We start from the raw sequence: 18,293 nt of genomic DNA, 5'->3' as shown, positions 1-18,293 counted from the left end.
TGACTGAGTGCAGTGACTTCCTTGACTTCTCCCTATAAAGCATATAGTCAATAGCATAGTATGTATACCAGTAAACGTGATCATTAATTGAGATTTTGCCCACTTTAGTTATTGCATCCATAGATACTCCGTAGACATGACTCCAGGAAATCACTGCACACAACCAAGAGATAGTTACACAAATCTTATCATTTTTACATTTCTGTTTTGTGTACAGATTAAACAAATGACATTTTTAACATATTCATTTGTTTGCTTTACCTGCCGGGGCCTAGCTGTTTCCCTCCTGCTTCGTGACTTTATTCTATGTTAAACTATGCTAACCATCACCTGCCTGTAGCTTCATATTAAGAATACAGACACAGGAGCGGCATCTTATCTAACTCAACATAGCTCAACATAGGTCTTTATGCTAGTTGTGTTAAGAAGAAATACGTCACTGCAACATCATGGCTCTTTTATATATTTTTATTTTATATATCACTTTGGGTGATGACAGACATGTTCTTACACAAACATGACCTTATTAAGTGTTGTTTTTGGTCTATTAGTATTCTTAATAACAATAAAACGATTAAAGGAATAATTCCAGCCTTATCTTTTAATGTATTTATACATTTATACAATTTTTTTCACAAGAAGTGGAAAATATCTTACAAAGAAAAGACAATTAAAAAATGTTTTTACATATATTTTGTTTTTGTGATATCTACTTCAAACTCAGATACTCATAGAAAGCAGCAAATCCAAATTTATAGACTGATTGTTTTCAGTTCAAATCCGTCCATTAAGGTTGGTGCTTGTCGATGATCCCTGGTAGTGCAGCTGTTTGTCCAGCTCTCTGAGCTGCTCCAGGAACCCCGAGTTAGGACAGATGTTCCTGTTGGGACTAACAGCTTTAAGGGCATCCACTAGCGTCATGTTCTCGTGGATCATTAGGTAGGCCAGGACCAAACTGGATGAGCGACTGAGACCCATTGCACAGTGGACGAACATTTTACCTACATATGGGCGGGAAGAAAAAAACTCAAATTCAAGAGCTCAACCATGCGACAACTGGATTATTGTGGCGAACTTTATTCTAACTGTCTAATTTGTTACTTCGCTGTGGATTAAAAGCCGTGCACATCACAGAGAGAAGTGCTTCTAACTCCCGACTAAAAAGTTTTCAACAATGTTGCAACAAATGTTTCTACACACGGTAATCCCTGGTTCCTTATCAGGCCTGAGGATTAGGGCGCAGAGGAGCGCGTAATTGAACTGTCTTGGCGTCTGTGTATTTCTGCTGGGGATTACTGTAGGCCCTGCCACACACTGGAGCCCCCGATCAGCCAGCATGTGAAGGAGGAGGCCTCATCTTATTACTGTCATGTCAGATACCGACTTCACTTTGCATAACAGGCCGGGTAGGCACAGGCCACAACCATAATTGTGTAATTTCCATGTCCAATAAAAGTGTTGCTTACAAATTACCAGGGCAATCCATTTAAAACCAATTTTCCTGGCCAAGGTCTGAGCTTATGAGAAGATTACCGTGGGGGAAAGATATTAGCTTGATATTATGTTTAGTGTTTGATTTGCATTTTAATGACTAATACAACTGGGGGCTGCTGTAATGGGAATTGACTGACAAATGTTTCTGTACCTTGCCTTCCAGAAAAAAGATGTCTTCCCCAAGTTAATGTGTAAAAATGATGAGAAATACCTTGAGCACAGTGAGAGCCGCTCACCTGTGGGCGAGCTCAAAGCATTCTTGATGAAATTGGCCGCTGGGTAAAAGAAGGGACTCAAGTTAAAGGATGGCATGTCAAAAGCTTCCACTCCATGATAAGTGATTTTTGTGTCTCGGTAGAAGCTGGGCCCTGTGTTGACATTGAACTTCCCATCAGCGGCGTTAAGTACATGGGTGATGTGGTGAGCCTGGAGTGTCCTCTTGTCTTTGGCTGCATACCTACAGACAAGAAGCATCATTATGCGTCAATGCAGATGAGCGAAAGAGGGGTTTATCATATCTATGAGCACACTGTATGGTTGTAAACATATAATACATATGGTATTGGAGATACAACTGCACCACTTATATATAAAGGATTACTGGTATTATGTCATGAAACTGTTCAAATGTGTTTGTGTTTGCCAAGCTGTGGATCCACATTGAGGTGAATGATCCCTTTTATTGGTGTACAGTTCATCCTCTGTCAACATACAGTGACCTACTTTGTTTTTTTTTAGATAGACTCTTACAGCTCTGTTCACCCAAATTGCAAACAATTAAAAAACATGTCAAGGGAGTGTTGAAAATGCTACAAGCAACATAAACACAATTAACTTCATCTTTTTTATGTGGGCAGAAATTTCAAGCAGAACCTGGGCAAATAAAAATATCAGTGTTGTGTTTCATTTGACCCACCTCTGTATCTTCTAGAAGCATTTTGTATTGTATTGTTAAATATAATAGAAGCTGTAAGACAATACTGACATAATGTTTTGAATGTTGATATAGTATCAGATATTTCTGGCCACCTCGCTAGCTTTGTCTGCCTCTCGTTTGGTGCCTGGCTGGGCAGGTGGCATATTGCTAACTGTTCAGTGTTTTTGCTAAAGAAACATGAGTCAAAAAGACTGAATCAAAACAAAGTTGCAGCTACTGTAGGCAAGAAAACCAAAACAAAGCTGAAAGACATTAAAATGATGAATTGGGTGGTGATTCTCTTTGGGTTCGTCTCAATGTCCAAAATGTCAAATCTATTAATTATATAAAAGGTTTAATATAGGTTGTTTAGGTATTAGTAAATTATTGTGTATCAATTATTTCATAGCTTTTTATCTTTCGCTGATGACAGTAATAGTATGCCTTAATGCAAAATGTTCCTGAAATGTGTGTGAACGTTTATTTTATTCCTCTAGTCTCACATGTCTCCTATATAGATCCTGGGATGGACTTCATCCAGATGGTTGCTGGACCCTTTCTTTGTCCACATCAGCCTCTGGAGCTCTGAAGCCGGGGGTGTCTCATACCTGCCATTTGCCCCCTCAGGGCTTGCTAAGCAGCTGAGGCCTCTGGGCATGTCTGGATCCTCCACTTGTGCTTTTACAATCTGTCACATAAAAAAACAAAACAAAACAAAACAAAACAAACAAACAAAACCCACAACGTTTGATATTCAAGTTTAACTGCTTAAGCAGTGCTTTTATGGACCACACTATGTGCTGAGAAGTCATCAAAAAGGGTGGAAATGTTAGTTTCCCGTTTAATTTGCTCCTCTGTAGTCCAAGAAAAGATATGCAGATACAGGTACAGGCATCTGGTGTTCCTATGAATGCCAAATACCTCTATTGATGGTCACTAATAGGTTTTATTGAAGTGAGGGCATCATCTTAGGTAACACTGAGAGAGAAATACAATGTGGGATTAAAGTGAGGACTGCTAATTAGAACATTAGCTATACAGGCCTATAGGCTCTAAATATAGTCTATTATTATGCCAATAAATACACTTCATAGTGGTAAAGGACCACAAGATACATAATTGTAGGATGACCTTATGATGCTCTCATTATTTTATGCACAGTTCAGTAGCTCTTGGTAGATTTATTTATCTCACGAGATACAGAAAATTGGTATTCAAGGCCTATAAACATCAGCTTTTCATTTCCTGCAGGCAAGTCTAACCTGTGCATTTACAATTTACACACTGGGCTTTAGAAAGACTTATACTATGCATACTGTATACATTAGCATCCATTTAGGCAGCTGTGTGATTCTGCTCCAGGCTGGGGACATACAAGTGATGTGTATGCATTGTTAGAGTAAAGAAACCGATGGCAGCGCTACCTCTTATTTGCATTCTGCTGGTGTGTGGAGACATAATGTGGCACTCAGGTTTGGAGACCTATTGTCGTGTCCACAGGGATGAGTCATTGAGACCAAATCTGTTTCAGTGACCTTTTGTTAAGCTGCCATGGCATATGGAGGTTCCCTCAAACATTATGATGGCTTTATTCATCTCTGCATGTGCATGGTTCCACACATGAATGCATGCCTGCCTGCATGAGTGTCATTCAGAGCATGTGTTTGCAAGAAAAGCTGCATTTGACCTAACATATGTTTGATGCATGTGAGTATGTGAATCTTGAAGGCAGAGCAAAGTGTGTCTCTGCACAAGTACAACATGTGCCCACAGTACCTGGAGGCTCTTCTTTTTCCTCATTGATCTATAAGTACAACCCTTCCCTCCCTCCCACAGTCGGAGCAGAGAACTGATTTCCCTGGTGCACATGCTGAGCTGCAGTGCTGCTTTCATAGCCTCCCCCCTTAGGCTAACCTGTCCTTCCTGCTCTACTTCTGTGTAATTAAAGATGCTATGTATGGGAAAGTGCCCACGGTTAACATAGAGGGCAAATAAAAATGGCTTTTTTTTTTTACCTCCTCCAGGCCTCTTCTTGGTGGTTTTATGAATTACACTTCCCTCTTTAGGCTTTCGGATGTGGTTCGTCTGAATTTGAGGGCAAATTAATAAAAGAAGCAAGTGTGGTGATCCATCAGGCAATGTAGTATCATCATAGTACATACTAATTTATAAAAGTGCTTCATAAACATGTTTACCTTGCAAATAAAGACAAACAGTACAATCAATCCATACAAATATACTCTACATACTGAGTATTTTCCAACATGGACCTCAATCTGAAGCAAATTCGTTATATTGTTAGTAGACACTTGCCTTGGCTGGAAATGTTGCGTTTCAAAGTCTCTGCACAAGAGCTACATGTAGGTCGACAGCACAACTGTCTGCGTTCTCCTTGGTAATCTACCCTGCAACCTTTTTTGCTATTTTAACATCTGAATCTCAGCCCAAAATAATTCTGGCATCATCCTCTGCATTCCTTAAAGGTTACCCGAGCTACCAGCACAGCACAGGAGAGAAGACAGGACACACAGCTTTTTCAATAGTGGGAGAATTGAATCAGTGCTGCTGTACTCAACCTTAAATCTGACACAGTTTTTAGATGAAGGTTCTTCTCTACAATGAAATGTGTTTAAATTAAACCTGGATGTTTGATTAGGAGTTGCTGATCTTCTTTAGTTAATATATTAATCATTTCCTCAATGAATGCATATAATCTAATATAAGACAAATTGAAGACCTTGCAATTTATAACACTTGAAATTGCAATATGGTCTTGACTAAATCATAAAAATAGCACGTTGAGAAGAGTGGAAAGATGAACACATATAAAAATACTCAATATTTCTCTTTATCATGACAAATATAATATCCACAGAAGAAAAACAAATACTGAAATTGAACTTCTGACTCCGGCAATTCAAATTGTGACAAATGAATGCAGATTTTTCTTTTACAGCTGTTTCTATATCATACATTTCCACAATTAACAGTTTCATTGTATTAAATGTTTCTTGTGAAGATACCCATGCTTGTGAGTGTTTGTGTGTCTGTGAGAAACTTTCAGATAAATCACTGCTGTCAAACTCTACATAAGATGCATGCGTGTGTGTTTGACATACCATATATTTTTATGATTTTGTGTGCAATCAAAACACCTGAAATCTTTTGATGTACAGCGGTGATCAGCTCAGATGTCTTGGCAGATACACCAAAGGGATTTCATACTGTGAACACAGACGGGTTGATCTTACTTGATAAAAAAGTCAGATGCTGTAGATTGATTCCCATCTTGAGTTTGAATGTTGATTTTCAGAAACAGAAACATCGTCTGTCGTTTCTGAGACACTTACAAATTTACCAAAACATGATGCTTTGAAAAACATTTTTCATGTGACATTTGGTCCATCTTGCTGTAATACAAAGTGAGATGCTGAAGCTATTTTACAAGAATAAGAGGTAAAAATCAGAATTCAAAATATAGGTAGTCATAACATGTGAATATCTCATCATCATTAGCTTTTCAGTCTAGCCCCCCGATTTCACTTCACATTAAGTTTGTGTTCAAACTGTGCATTTATGGTAAGACATCCTTACTACTACTTACTAAATCATCCAAAAAAACAACAAGATTAAATATGTAAATAAACTGTAGCTATCACACAGGATGTAAAGTATTAGACAGAAAACAACAAAATTGTTTAGCCTGATAGTAGCACCAGAGAAAAGGTCATGTAACCCACGTGGTGGAAAGTAAACAAGTACATTTACTCAAGTATTGTCTTCACACACAATTTTGAGGTACTTACTTGAGTATTTTCATTTGATGCTACTTAACTTTCACTCCACTACAATTCAGATGAAGATCTGACACAATGGATAATATTACACATTTTTAAAATACCACACATTGTTTAAGATGAATGCAGTGCCTTCCAACCTTTTTGTGAATTTTGACATCTTACAAAAGGCAGTGTATAGGAGTTGCATATTAAATGTCTATGAGTTGTTAACACCTCAACCAAATAGTGATTTTTCTCACTTAACCTCCCACATTATTTAATCTCACAATCCCTCAGATTTATGTGGTGACCCTTTGGAGGGGCCTGATCCCTAGGTTGGGAACCATTGGATTTAACAATCGTACTGTATATTAAGCAGTTCAAACTAGCTCCACCTACAGCAGCTACAACAGTAACATGCTGCACACACTGATGCCTCAGTATTAATAATCTAATGATATAATGATTTAATGATATGATAGCTTGGTCATAGGGACCAAGCTACTCCTGTGTACTGCAATACAACATATATATATACAACTGATAATACGTATCCTATGTGCTTTTACATCAGTGGTATTTTGAATTCACTCAAGTAAAGGAGCTGAATATTTCTTCCACCACTAATGTTACCTAAATCAAAGGTTTATTATCTGTACTGTGGCCAGCTTGTCAGCCTCAGCTGTTCTTTCTGTACTTTCTAATTCGTACTTTATCAGCCTCATCTGTGCTTGCGGTGAATATTAGCCTGTTAGCATGTTCACAAACCTAAAATTATAGGCTCACATGCATGTTAGGAACAACTGGTTAGTAACTTCCTATTAGCATGTAACATGTTAACATGTAAACATAATCATGTCAGTGTTTGTCCAGTATATTTCCCCCTGGTTAAGAGTATTGGACCAACAGACCAAGCAGTATCGTCATCAGCATCATCATCCACATCTGTGTGGTTAAAAACTGTAAACTTCTCTCCATTACAGGATCTGACAGGATCTTTTCTTTTTTCTTGTCATCTGAAGATCCAGATCCAACAGCAAAGCCAGGAAATTCCTGTTGGGGTAGATGGCTCTCTTGTGGATCAATTTCTGCAAAGCCTGTTTGAGCGGGAGGTGATGGTAGATCATGAGGTACGCTAACACCAAGGTCGATGACCGGCTCATTCCCATGATGCAGTGCACCAGAACTTTCCCTGAAGAACAGACGAGATGAAGGCAGAGAGGGATGTAAGGGAAGGATTAGTGAGAGGCCTCAGTCTTATTAATATCATACATGACTGCTCGCCACACGCTGTGGCCTTTCTTTTTTCCTGCTGTGAGCTAAAAATAGAGCCCACAATTCATCGCCTTTGTTCATTTAAGGTCCCTTTGCAGACTGGGCCTGCCTGTCTCTTTAATCCCAACTCGTCCTCTGCTTGATAGCTTCTCTGAAAGGAGCCATGGTCACATTATAGACTTAAATTCTGCAAGGTAAGACCTTTATTATTACTGCTGGCTGAAAATACACTTACATACCATTACAAGCTGTGGTACACTGTGGACACAGGTGACATTGAAAGGATGACATGAGGGGAGAATTTGAGCATATGGGTTTATGTAGTGAAATCAAAGATGCAATGTGCAGGGATTAAACAAATGCTCAATCTTCAAAGCTACTTAATAATATAATTAAAACTAATTCACTATACAGAGGGTTAGGTATGATAATTAATGTGAAAAAGAAGTCTTGAGGAGTCTTACCATCAGGTGACTTGAGAGCTTTATGAATGAAATCAGCTGCAGGCTTGAAGTAAACATCCAGATCAAAGTGTGTGGAGTCATCTGCTGGAATGCCACAATACACAAAGTCGTTGCCATAAAAGCTTTGGTTCCCTATGCTGCCTTGCTTGGAGTGAGCAGCGTTTAATACATGAGTTATACCTAATTTCAGCAAGGCAGCCTTGTTTTGGGCTACTGCCCTAGTAAGATAAAGAGATAGAAAGAGATTCAAGACTTATGTGAACTCTATATATCACAGCACAATATTTTCATGTCAGAATATTAACTTGCAGGAGTTATGTAAAAGAATATGTCCTTGGGAAACTGTTAAACATAACACACTTCACCACAAGCACCACAACTCATTTAGGATGGTTTAAATTTAAGATGAATTTATACTTACAAATTCCCAATGTATATGTTTGGCCAGACCTCATCAACTTGACTGAGGTGTAGTTTGCATGAGTCCAAAACCTTCTGTAAATCCTTCACAGTCAGATATTCTTTTCTCTTTCCTTTCAGGGCTGACATTGTAAGTCCAAATCCTAACGTCTTGGATCGATTACTCTTCCAAATGTTTATTGTAGTAAAGTAGTTCCCGTTTACGCCCGCTCAGGATGATCTGTACGAGCAGGTGTTTATCTGCAGTCACTGGACAGTTACCCAATTTAGTGCTTAACCTAGCGTGTAGTCTTACTCGAGCAGAGGGCAGAACAACAAATACACTGCAGCCCACACTCTGCCTTTCACACCACTGTGGGACTCTAATTTAATAAGCCTCAAACAGAAATGAATCATTCCATAAAGCAGAGATAATTGGGTATGATTACAGACAAATGTTTAAGTGCGTTGATCACAGAAAGTCCACTGTAATGCAGCTTTTATGGAACAAAAATACTGTAACAGCTTAATATGTTTTCTTTATTTTTCTGACATGAATATTTTCTGAGGGCAAATTGGATGAAGAGAGAAAAATTAAGCTTCACATGACATCAAATAGTCTTAACACTGCATAAAATATCTCTTTTAACCCTCATTCTAGGTTACAGGTCAATTACATCCATTTTAGCTTTTAAATAGAAGAAAAATGTAATTAACCTCTCTTTTACACCATGAAATTTAATGACTTTTCCTCCTTGTTCAGGATCATGGATATGTATGTAAAATGTGGACGCTGTATGTCTTGAAATATTGTGTTGATGACCTGGAGACAGTTATTGATTGATTATTTTAAGTGCTGCTTCTCCTTATTGATAAACATAGCATGTGATGTATGATTGATACCAGCTGATGAACATGTATCCATGCATGTGTCAGGACAAAGTTTAGTAAGTTAGAAGATATTTTTAGTCATTAATGATCTCTGAAGATGACTGAAAGATTTTTTTTTTTTTACAATATATAAAACATAGTGGTAATCTGAGGATTGACATGTTGAATGATCACCTTGACCACAGAAAAGCCATGGCAGATTTTTGGGTTTCAAATCATGTAATCATGAATGTGGTTTCCAGCACTTGACTCTATGATATAAACTTGACCTTAGTCCACTGGATCCACAACACATGTTGGCAAGAGTTGCCTTGTCCTTGAGTTGACAATGAAACCATCACCACCTGTGTAAAATGCATGGGTTTAAAAAAGAGATTTGTGAAAACTTTTGCATTACTGTACATTTGACTCATGTGGACTGAAGGTTAATTATCAAGAGCCAACAAGAGTAAAAGTAACACTTGAATTTAACCCAACCTTTTTAGTTTTTATAGGTAGTATATAGAAAACTAATTAGTGATTTCTAAAACATTGTACTGTCATTATAATAAAATTTACAAGATAACATAGCTGTAATCCTGTCTAATGATTTGATATTACACACATAAACAAATCCTTTCAGCATATTATAAAGTATTTATTAACTGCCACAACACATACACAAATCATTTACAGGCAAGTTTAAAACTGTTAATGGACATGTTGCTATATGTGCTTAACTGTTATGTTATCAAGCATTCATACATTCTCTCTTAATGTACGAGTTGTGGATGCTTCACATAATGAGTTATAGTTGGTGACAATAACATGAATTAACACTTTAAAATGTCCTGAACACTGCTTACAACTAAAGTGGGTACAGTGTGTTATAAACCATCTATTGATTGTACATGAATGCTAAACAGGAGAGTTTAACATGATGTCTCAATATGGAATGAATTAAATGTAATTATTTGAAAGTTAAATATTACGTTTGTGTATTTTTAATTAAAGTTACAACAGAAATTGAATTTAAATTGAAAGGGTAATGTTTGATTTTGTATTCATATAAGATAACCAAAGACTTTAACTGTAACACAGCATAATGGATGTACTTTTTCTTACAATAATACAAGTCAATCTGTCTCATATTAGGTTTTAAATTAATTCTGTCTGAGGTCTATGCTGATTACACCAACCTCCTACTAATATTAAGGTCAATATCTAGTGAAAAGGCAGCATGACTCACATCAAATGCAGCACCAGAGTCAAGGAAAAGACCCTGGTTTCAATAGAGCTCTTGAAACAAAGTGATTGAAGTGAAAGTACAGTGTCTCCCTCCACTGGCAGGCACTGAATCCTTCATTTGTCTTGAGGAAAAAAGGCATTTGAGGCTCTGTAAGTTAGAATATCAGTGTTGAGGATTAAATATGATTGGCGTTCATGATGTTTTGCGCAGTTTCACATCCAAAGCCCGAAGCTGTTTGAGGAATCCTCTGTTTGGGAAAATCCACCTGTGCTCTTTGACTTTATTGATGGCCTCTAGTAGAGTGTAATGGTGGTGGATCATTAGATAGGCCAGGACAAGGGAGGCAGATCTGCTCACTCCGACTGCACAGTGGACAAAAATCCGTGCTAGTGAGGAAGAAGAAGGGGAAGATTACAATGAGCCTGCAGCATAAAGTGATACTGGGATTTTACTCTGAATAAGATGAATGACTTGAGGAGAAACCTGCACAGTCTGACATAAAAATGATTGACATTAAAGCAACATGATGGGTATTTACCACCAGCCGTGTCAAGTGCATTCTGAATATATTCAGCAGAGGGGAAGAAATAGCGAGAGAGGTCAAAGGACGGTGAGTCATCTGCAGGCACTCCATAATAATCCACAGCAGATCCGTAGAAGTCATGACTCCCCTGACAGTACATCCTCCCATGAGCTGCATTCAGAACATGAGTGATTCCTAGCTTCCACAGACTGTAGCGATCATTGGCTACTGACCTGTGCATAAAAGAAATCATTCAGAAAAATATTACAGAGTACAAATACGTCAAATTGTGGTTCTAATTTTATGCTATAACCTGTTGAGACTTACATGTCACCAATGAACAGGTTAGGCCAGACTTCATCCACATGATTACCAAACCTTTTTCCTCCATACAAAACCTTCACCAAATCTTTCACAGAAGGAGTTGCAGGGGAAACAGCACTACCTTCCTGCGGATTATTCATAGTTGATAGTATTAACCTTTAAAATAGCCCTCACAACAAAACGCTACTCTGAAACTATCCATTGTATGATTTCTTCTTCCAACATTTATATTCAAACTTGAGGCTTTACTACAACCCGTACTGACAAGGACAGGTGTCCCTGCTCTAAAATTACATCAGTGACCCATATTCTAAACACTTGTCACCTCGAGTCATGCTATCTTTATTAAGTGAAAATAATTTTTTATTAATTTCCACATCCATTTTTAACTTAAATTAAAGACAAGACGGATACTTATCACTTATTTTGCAAATAAAAAGTATTTCACTGTTTTGGAAAGACAAGACTGCTTCATTTTTAATTATTAACTTGATCAAATGTCTTATTTTTTTCCCCTAGAGAAGCCCTCATTGGAAAACAACAATTGTGGACAAACTTTCTATGATTTTTGTCATACTTCTGTCTTATATTTGGGAAATGCAAAATGCCAGAAATGCCAGAGTAGAGTAGAACAAACAATAATAATAATAGAATGATGTTAAAGACATAAGTCTGGCTCAAAAACATACTGAAAAAGTGCAATTTACAGTATATCCCAGCACGATCATTTTGTGATCATAAACTGCTCCAAAAATTGCTTTTCACATTACAATCACAACACTGATTAACGAAGGTGCTGCAGTTCCTGCTTTTCACCAGAGAGTGTCACTGTTGCCAAAGTAGGATCAATCCATTATCTGAATGTTATTGCGCAGCTTGTCTGCACATTACTGCCTTGTGTTATCAACAGTAATGCTAACCAGCGCGAAGACAGGGCGAAATGATTCCCAACAAGCCCTCTGTTATTTCAGCAGACAGTAATGCAACTTCTTCAGATTCTTGTGAGATGCCATACAGCTAGCTGGTCTTCCAAATAAGTTTCCATATCGTCTCCTGTTACATCTCGGCCCGGGTGAGTGAGCGTAAGGCACAGTAATTGATCAAGCTAGGACACGGCTTGTTAGCTGATGCTAGCTAGAGCTGAATTAGCCCCTAGCGTTGTTGTGCAAGAGGTGAAGATGCTGTTGTTTGGTATCATGTCAACCGCAGGCATGTGAATGGTACACAGTCACCCAGCAGGTTGTCTACTTAACTCAAGAGGCTTTGAATTAGTTAAGTTAGCAGTGGTTTTATCTGCTGGCCTCATCTTACTGACCGCCAAGTGACGCGTGTTCTTGCAGAAGGATGGGTTTAATAGACCGTCTTTTATGAGCTTCTGTTTGTTTTATAAACCACAGTGCCATTAAGTCATTAAACGGAATAAATGCCTGCATTGTATGAGTACAGTGACAATCTAGGGAGTAGACCTTAGAGACAAGGTTTTGTCAGTGACACAGTAGTGGGATAAATCTAATTTAACTTAGTCAGTGTGTAGGAGAGCCTAATCTAATAATTAGATTAGATGGGAGTAAAACAAAGTCATCCGTTACAAGTACAGAAGTCTTAAAGTCACTGACTGGTCAGAGGAATATTGCATATTTGCTCCTTCGCCTACAATTTTTAGGGTGTGGTTCCCACTGTGTAAACTTCTCTTTGTTAATTCTTGTTTACCTCGTACAGTTGCTCAAGGTATGAATAAGCTTGTTTGTGTATCTCAGGGATAATACTGTGTGTCACTAACTTTGTGGTAGTCTTGTGTGGTTCGTTTGGAATTAGTTTTGCTGATTCAGTGGAAATAAAGGGACAAGAAAGACTACAGGGAACTGATACTGTAAGTAGAGGAGAAGTCTGTTGTTGGAGGCACACTTATAATTTTTCTATTTCTTTTCCCCAGCCTTCTTATTGGGGAGGAAATGACCCAACTGAGTGTCCGTCGCTGGACGCCCAAACATGTGGCCAAGTGGCTAAAGGAAGAGGGCTTCTGTGACTATGTGGACCTTTTGTGTTACAAGCATAGACTGGATGGCACCAGTTTACTCGCCCTCAGCGAGTATGACCTCCGCTCACCACCTCTGGAGCTCAAGGTGCTGGGGGACATCAAGCGGCTAATGGTGTCGATCCGCAAACTCCAGAAACAGAACATGGATGTGTTGGAGGAGCTTGGTCTTCCCTTTGATGGCCACTCGCCTACAGGCTCCGGAGGCAGTTTGGACTGGCTGTGTAATGGGGACCCAAGCAGAGACTGTGACAGTACTGACACAGCACCAGTGGGAGAGGAGTATCATCAGTACACTAATGGGAAGTACAAGCAGCAGACAAGGCGCCTCGATCCAGAGTACTGGAAAACAGTGTTGAGCTCCATCTATGTGGTGTTTGTATTTGGGTTCACGTCCTTCGTCATGGTCATAGTGCATGAGAGGGTGCCTGACATGCGCATGTACCCTCCACTGCCAGATATTTTCTTAGACAGGTGAGTGTGTTGGAGCTCATATTAAGATTTTTGAGACACTCTTAAGCATTATTTTTCTGACATGTGCCACAGAAAATAACCAAAAAATGAGTCAACAGAGAAATGCGAAAGAGAGAGTGAAACAAAAGATGTATTTATTTTTTTTATCAACTTTCAGAATATCACACCAGATGGTGGACATTATAACTGCCCTACTTCCTTGTACCATGTTTCTATTATTGTCCTCCCATATTCCTGATGGGCTACCTTTGGTTCAAAGATATCTTTTGAGAGTTTTTTTTTTTTCTTTTAAAGTGACCCACTTTGTAGAGTGACCTGTAGTGTAGGACCAGCTTTGAGCTGCTCATGGAATTTCTTTGTGCTTTGGGAGAACAAATTTCAGGGAAATGCTGCTGAGGTAGTTTATTCAGACTAATTATGGATCTCACAGAATTTGCTTCTATCTTGTGATATTTGTTTACAGCCTATTTTGCTATTGTATTAAGATACTTTGTTACTGGAAGAGAAATCAGCAAATATGAAAAAGAGCTTACAGTGATGCATTTAAATAGCATGTTTAGTTCAAACAATATTCCAAAAAATATTCGGTGTAGAAAAATATTAAATAAAGAAAGGCAGCAGAAGCTGGAACCAGCAAATGTTTTGAGATTTTTCTTGACAAATGACTTGAACCTTTTGTAGGTGATCAAAATAGTTTTCAATTAATTGTCTGAGGATTGACTAATCCATTCACTGATAAGTTATTTCAGCACTAAATCCCTTTATGTCCTCTTTTCATCAGTGTCCCTAGAATACCATGGGCCTTTGCCATGGCAGAAGCATGTGGAGTGATACTCTGTAACATCTGGCTGCTGGTTCTGCTACTGCATAAACACAGGTAGAGTCCTGACTATCTTTTACATCAGTGTATTGTTGACAGTTCAGAAATTGTGCTGTCTGATATGAACGTTGTGTTGTTAAACTTATGACCCTGGAAACACCGGGTTGACATTTATGTGTCTTATGATTTGTAGGTCCATCCTTTTGCGGCGCATGTGCAGCCTCATGGGGACGGTATTTATGCTGCGCTGCATCACCATGTTTGTCACCTCCCTGTCTGTGCCAGGACAGCACCTGCAGTGCTCAGGAAAGGTGACATATTGATCTATTTTGAGTTCATCATATCTTAAACACTACATCGCTCCCCCTTTTGAAAGATCAGTTTGACTTCTTCTCTCTTCTCTCTTCTAGATGTACGGTGACATGTGGGCCAAACTGCAGCGAGCTGTGGCCATCTGGAGTGGCTTTGGGATGACACTGACAGGAGTGCATACGTGTGGTGACTACATGTTCAGCGGTCACACTGTGGTTCTTACCTTACTCAACTTCTTTGTCACAGAGTGTGAGTAACTTCTCTTGACATGCTATAATTTGACTATTGACACCTTTTGCATTTTTATTTTACATTCAGAAGGGAACAGAATTACTTTATTTTTAACCTCGAAACCCATTAAAACTATTAATATTAAGGTGAAATGGCTTTGGGATAACCAACAACAAATTGAAGCCCTGAATGTTATGCTCTTCAGTTTATGTATTTATGATAATTAATGGTTTAATAATTTCATTTAGGGATTCTCTAATCAGCCTCTCCCTCAATGTTGCAAACTGGCAAACTACATTCGTTTTTTAAGTTAATCTTTTTACTTTTTATTGATTCACAAAAAGATAAACAGAAAATACACAATTCTGACAGTTGATGAGCAAACAAGCTTACACATTATTTTTGTCATGTATGGCTGTTGACGTTTAGATGTTTGTTTTGTGCTCTTTTTGGGCAAAGCAAATTCCCCTAGGGGCAGTAAAGATTTAATTCATTCACTCATTCATTCATTCATTAAGTCGTTTATTCATTCATTCATTCAAAGACTTCAATAATGTTTAAAATGTCACAGTGGATAGCAGGTGTATCCACATTCATTCATGAGAAATTATGGCCACTCATTAAAAGCTAAGACCCAGGAGGTTTGAAGTACAAAATCAGAAAAGTCAGAGGTGGAGGAACAATTAATGTGATCAAATTTTGAAACATTGTCCCTTTGTTTCCACCCAGTGTTTTTCTTTGGTACTACAACTGAAATTTAAAAGCTAGATGACCTTTAGTCTGCACCGGACAAAAATAGTCCTTCCATTCAGGAATATGTTACATTTCAGAGGAGTGTAGCAAAAAGTAGAAAATTAAAAAATTAATTAAAAAACAATTTGCTAAAATTTAAATGCTGTTTCTTATTTCACAGACACCCCAAGAAGCTGGAACTTCATTCACACGTTGTCCTGGGTGCTTAATCTCTTTGGCATCTTCTTCATCCTGGCTGCACATGAGCACTATTCCATCGATGTGTTCATAGCGTTCTACATCACTACCAGACTCTTCCTGTACTACCACACTCTAGCCAACACTCGGGCTTACCAGCAGAGCCGGCGAGCTCGCATCTGGTTCCCCATGTTCTCTTTCTTTGAGTGCAACGTGAATGGGCCCGTTCCCAACGAGTATTGCTGGCCCTTCACTAGACCCACCATGATGCGGAGGCTGATTGGATAATGAACGGCATTGGTACTGTCAGACACTTTTTAGCCGTGCTGTTTTTGTCTGCTTTGTCAAGTTGCCAACTTGAGGCCGCGTGTGTGTGTGTCTGTGTGTGAGTGTGTGTGTGAGATTCTCATCAACAAAGACGACTCTTGTGATCTTGTGAGCACCGAGGCCTAATGCAATACACAGAGCCATACCTTCTCATATTTTGGGACTTAGCTCCTCGCCTGCTTCTCCTGACACCATTTTAAGTCGGATTACATAAAATCCACAAAACCCACAGAGTTTCTTCAAAGCCTCCATCAATTCATTTAGTCCGAAGGGTTTTATGTAGCATTAACTGCATTTTTTTAGTACTTCCCAACATAAAATTGCAAGTGTTTGATAAAAGGAAGCCACATCAACACAATTCTCAGGCAGCAGTGCACATAATCCTTGACAGCAGTTTTTTCATTTCCTGTTCAATTAACACACCTGATCATTTCTTCAACTAAATACATCTCCCTATGGACCACTGGTAAAGCAATATGTAAAGGATCTACATTTCAATGTTGCTTTTGTCTGTACGATAAAAAAATGTTCATCATGTTGAGAAGCAGAGTACTTGTTTGCATTCCGAGAGAGTTTACGCTTATACTTGGACAGTATTACTAAATGCTGACAGAGAAAATTATGGCTCATTGTATGATAAATGACCTTGACTCATTTATTTATATAGTTCACACAATCTGCCTTTTCCATTCTAGACCCAGTCAAGAAAATGACGTATAAAAAAAAAATTTGTTTATCTGCCAAAAACATGGAATGATTTTTTTCCAGTTGTCTTAAATATAATTCCATTTGCCAATTATGTTCAGTGTTACAATAGCTCCGTCTGTGTAGAAATGTTCCAGATTTACCATGTTTACTGTTGGATAGTTGTATAGTGCTTTTTTAATCATCATACATTGTAAATGACCAGACTGACAGACAATTTGAGCTCTCCCTCTTATTAATTCTTTGAATTTCATGTGTAGTAATAGTTCTTAAAAGGATCCTTAAATTTGTATGTATTTGTTTATATTAATTTATTTCATTTTGTAAATGTTAATAGGTATTTTTATATTCTATATAGAAAGTTACAGCAACATGCACATAGAGAAATATGTTTACAGTTGCTCATAACTATCTATTTGTTTTAAACACAATGTGCTTTTTAAGTGTAATGTTGATTTCAGATTGGCCTCTACATTTCATTGACTGAAACCTGCCACTGTAGTAGAGATGTTGTTATTGATTTGGTCATTGCAGCATGTTAGAAACACAATATTCAAAATGGAGTTTACAGGTTACGACACATCTGTTCACTGAGAGATGCTGTTGTGTTGTTATGCTCCTCCCTTTATACATGTTTCATGTCTCATTCGGTCATTTCCATCATTAAAGAGCTGAAATCAAAGACCAGTTTATGATCTCTTTTTCACTAAATGCACAACCAAATATTTGATGTATGTTGATGTATGTTATAGATACATGGATACTGTGCAGCATTGTCAACATGGGAAGCTAATGTAAAATCACAAACCACTGATGCTGAGCAGACATTCTACTATAGACAATTTAAAAAAATTAAAAAATGACAGAAATAAACAAAAGTCAAAGCTATAGTTCATATAAACTTATAAATTTGTTATATTTTAACAACAGTCTTATTTTCCAATATTGAACCAACCCCAGTGTCCATCACATTAGACAGGACCATCCTGGGCTGTTCATTTGACTCTTAAGGGGAAATTACCATAAAATTACCCTGAAGTTCCTGCAGGTTATATGTTTTTAAGTATATGCAAATCAACAAATGTATCAAATATGATAATAATAATATTTATTTATTTTTAACAGATTAGTCACACAGAAATGTATCACAGAGCTTGATTCTCTTA

At 38.0% G+C, this 18,293-nt stretch overlaps 4 protein-coding genes across 7 annotated transcripts; 1 reads left to right on the top strand and 3 right to left on the bottom strand.

Annotated features, from left to right (window-relative positions):
• Positions 1-649: 649 nt before the first annotated feature.
• On the bottom strand, positions 650-4,442 carry LOC128381357 (dual specificity phosphatase 29-like). Its single transcript, XM_053341360.1, has 4 exons — positions 4,426-4,442; positions 2,914-3,098; positions 1,731-1,951; positions 650-1,001 (listed from the first exon to the last, which is right to left on the bottom strand). The coding sequence occupies exons 2-4, from the start codon at positions 3,066-3,068 to the stop codon at positions 775-777; spliced, it is 603 nt and encodes a 200-aa protein (XP_053197335.1). The 5' UTR covers positions 3,069-3,098; positions 4,426-4,442; the 3' UTR covers positions 650-774.
• Positions 4,443-7,166: 2,724 nt separating this feature from the next.
• On the bottom strand, positions 7,167-8,477 carry LOC128381358 (dual specificity protein phosphatase 13-like). The gene is made up of 3 exons (XM_053341361.1): positions 8,350-8,477; positions 7,929-8,146; positions 7,167-7,381 (listed from the first exon to the last, which is right to left on the bottom strand). The coding sequence occupies exons 1-3, from the start codon at positions 8,475-8,477 to the stop codon at positions 7,167-7,169; spliced, it is 561 nt and encodes a 186-aa protein (XP_053197336.1).
• Positions 7,421-17,793, top strand: LOC128381356 (sphingomyelin synthase-related protein 1-like). Of its 4 annotated transcripts, none has more exons than XM_053341355.1 (6): positions 7,421-7,658; positions 13,227-13,802; positions 14,584-14,679; positions 14,816-14,933; positions 15,033-15,183; positions 16,079-17,793. In XM_053341355.1, exons 2-6 carry the CDS (start codon positions 13,246-13,248, stop codon positions 16,381-16,383), a joined length of 1,227 nt encoding a protein of 408 aa, XP_053197330.1. In that variant the 5' UTR covers positions 7,421-7,658; positions 13,227-13,245; the 3' UTR covers positions 16,384-17,793. The 4 variants fall into 4 exon arrangements, with proteins under 4 accessions (XP_053197330.1, XP_053197334.1, XP_053197331.1 ...); XM_053341356.1 differs by lacking the exon at positions 7,421-7,658 and adding an exon at positions 12,243-12,365; XM_053341357.1 differs by lacking the exon at positions 7,421-7,658 and adding an exon at positions 12,327-12,375.
• On the bottom strand, positions 10,551-11,433 carry LOC128381359 (dual specificity protein phosphatase 13-like). Its single transcript, XM_053341362.1, has 3 exons — positions 11,297-11,433; positions 10,985-11,202; positions 10,551-10,832 (listed from the first exon to the last, which is right to left on the bottom strand). Exons 1-3 carry the CDS (start codon positions 11,431-11,433, stop codon positions 10,639-10,641), a joined length of 549 nt encoding a protein of 182 aa, XP_053197337.1. The 3' UTR covers positions 10,551-10,638.
• Positions 17,794-18,293: the final 500 nt, after the last annotated feature.

Source organism: Scomber japonicus, chromosome 20, assembly GCF_027409825.1.
Source record: "Scomber japonicus isolate fScoJap1 chromosome 20, fScoJap1.pri, whole genome shotgun sequence".
Taxonomy (NCBI): domain Eukaryota; kingdom Metazoa; phylum Chordata; class Actinopteri; order Scombriformes; family Scombridae; genus Scomber; species Scomber japonicus.
Note: the sequence above shows the minus strand (reverse complement) of the source record. Positions and strands in the feature narration are given on the sequence as shown.

Coding starts and splice junctions, on each gene's coding strand:
- LOC128381359 (XM_053341362.1), bottom strand. CDS start 11,433: ATGAATAATCCGCAGGAAGGTAGTGCTGTTTCCCCTGCAACTCCTTCT. Junction 11,203..11,296: donor AACCTGTTCATTGGTGACAT/GTAAGTCTCAAC, acceptor TTTTATGCACAG/GTCAGTAGCCAATGATCGCT. Junction 10,833..10,984: donor TGCACTTGACACGGCTGGTG/GTAAATACCCAT, acceptor CTTCCTCACTAG/CACGGATTTTTGTCCACTGT.
- LOC128381358 (XM_053341361.1), bottom strand. CDS start 8,477: ATGTCAGCCCTGAAAGGAAAGAGAAAAGAATATCTGACTGTGAAGGAT. Junction 8,147..8,349: donor AACATATACATTGGGAATTT/GTAAGTATAAAT, acceptor TTATCTTACTAG/GGCAGTAGCCCAAAACAAGG. Junction 7,382..7,928: donor AGCTCTCAAGTCACCTGATG/GTAAGACTCCTC, acceptor TCTGTTCTTCAG/GGAAAGTTCTGGTGCACTGC.
- LOC128381357 (XM_053341360.1), bottom strand. CDS start 3,068: ATGCCCAGAGGCCTCAGCTGCTTAGCAAGCCCTGAGGGGGCAAATGGC. Junction 1,952..2,913: donor AGGATCTATATAGGAGACAT/GTGAGACTAGAG, acceptor TCTTGTCTGTAG/GTATGCAGCCAAAGACAAGA. Junction 1,002..1,730: donor TGCTTTGAGCTCGCCCACAG/GTGAGCGGCTCT, acceptor GCCCATATGTAG/GTAAAATGTTCGTCCACTGT.
- LOC128381356 (XM_053341355.1), top strand. CDS start 13,246: ATGACCCAACTGAGTGTCCGTCGCTGGACGCCCAAACATGTGGCCAAG. Junction 13,803..14,583: donor CCAGATATTTTCTTAGACAG/GTGAGTGTGTTG, acceptor TCTTTTCATCAG/TGTCCCTAGAATACCATGGG. Junction 14,934..15,032: donor ACCTGCAGTGCTCAGGAAAG/GTGACATATTGA, acceptor TCTCTCTTCTAG/ATGTACGGTGACATGTGGGC.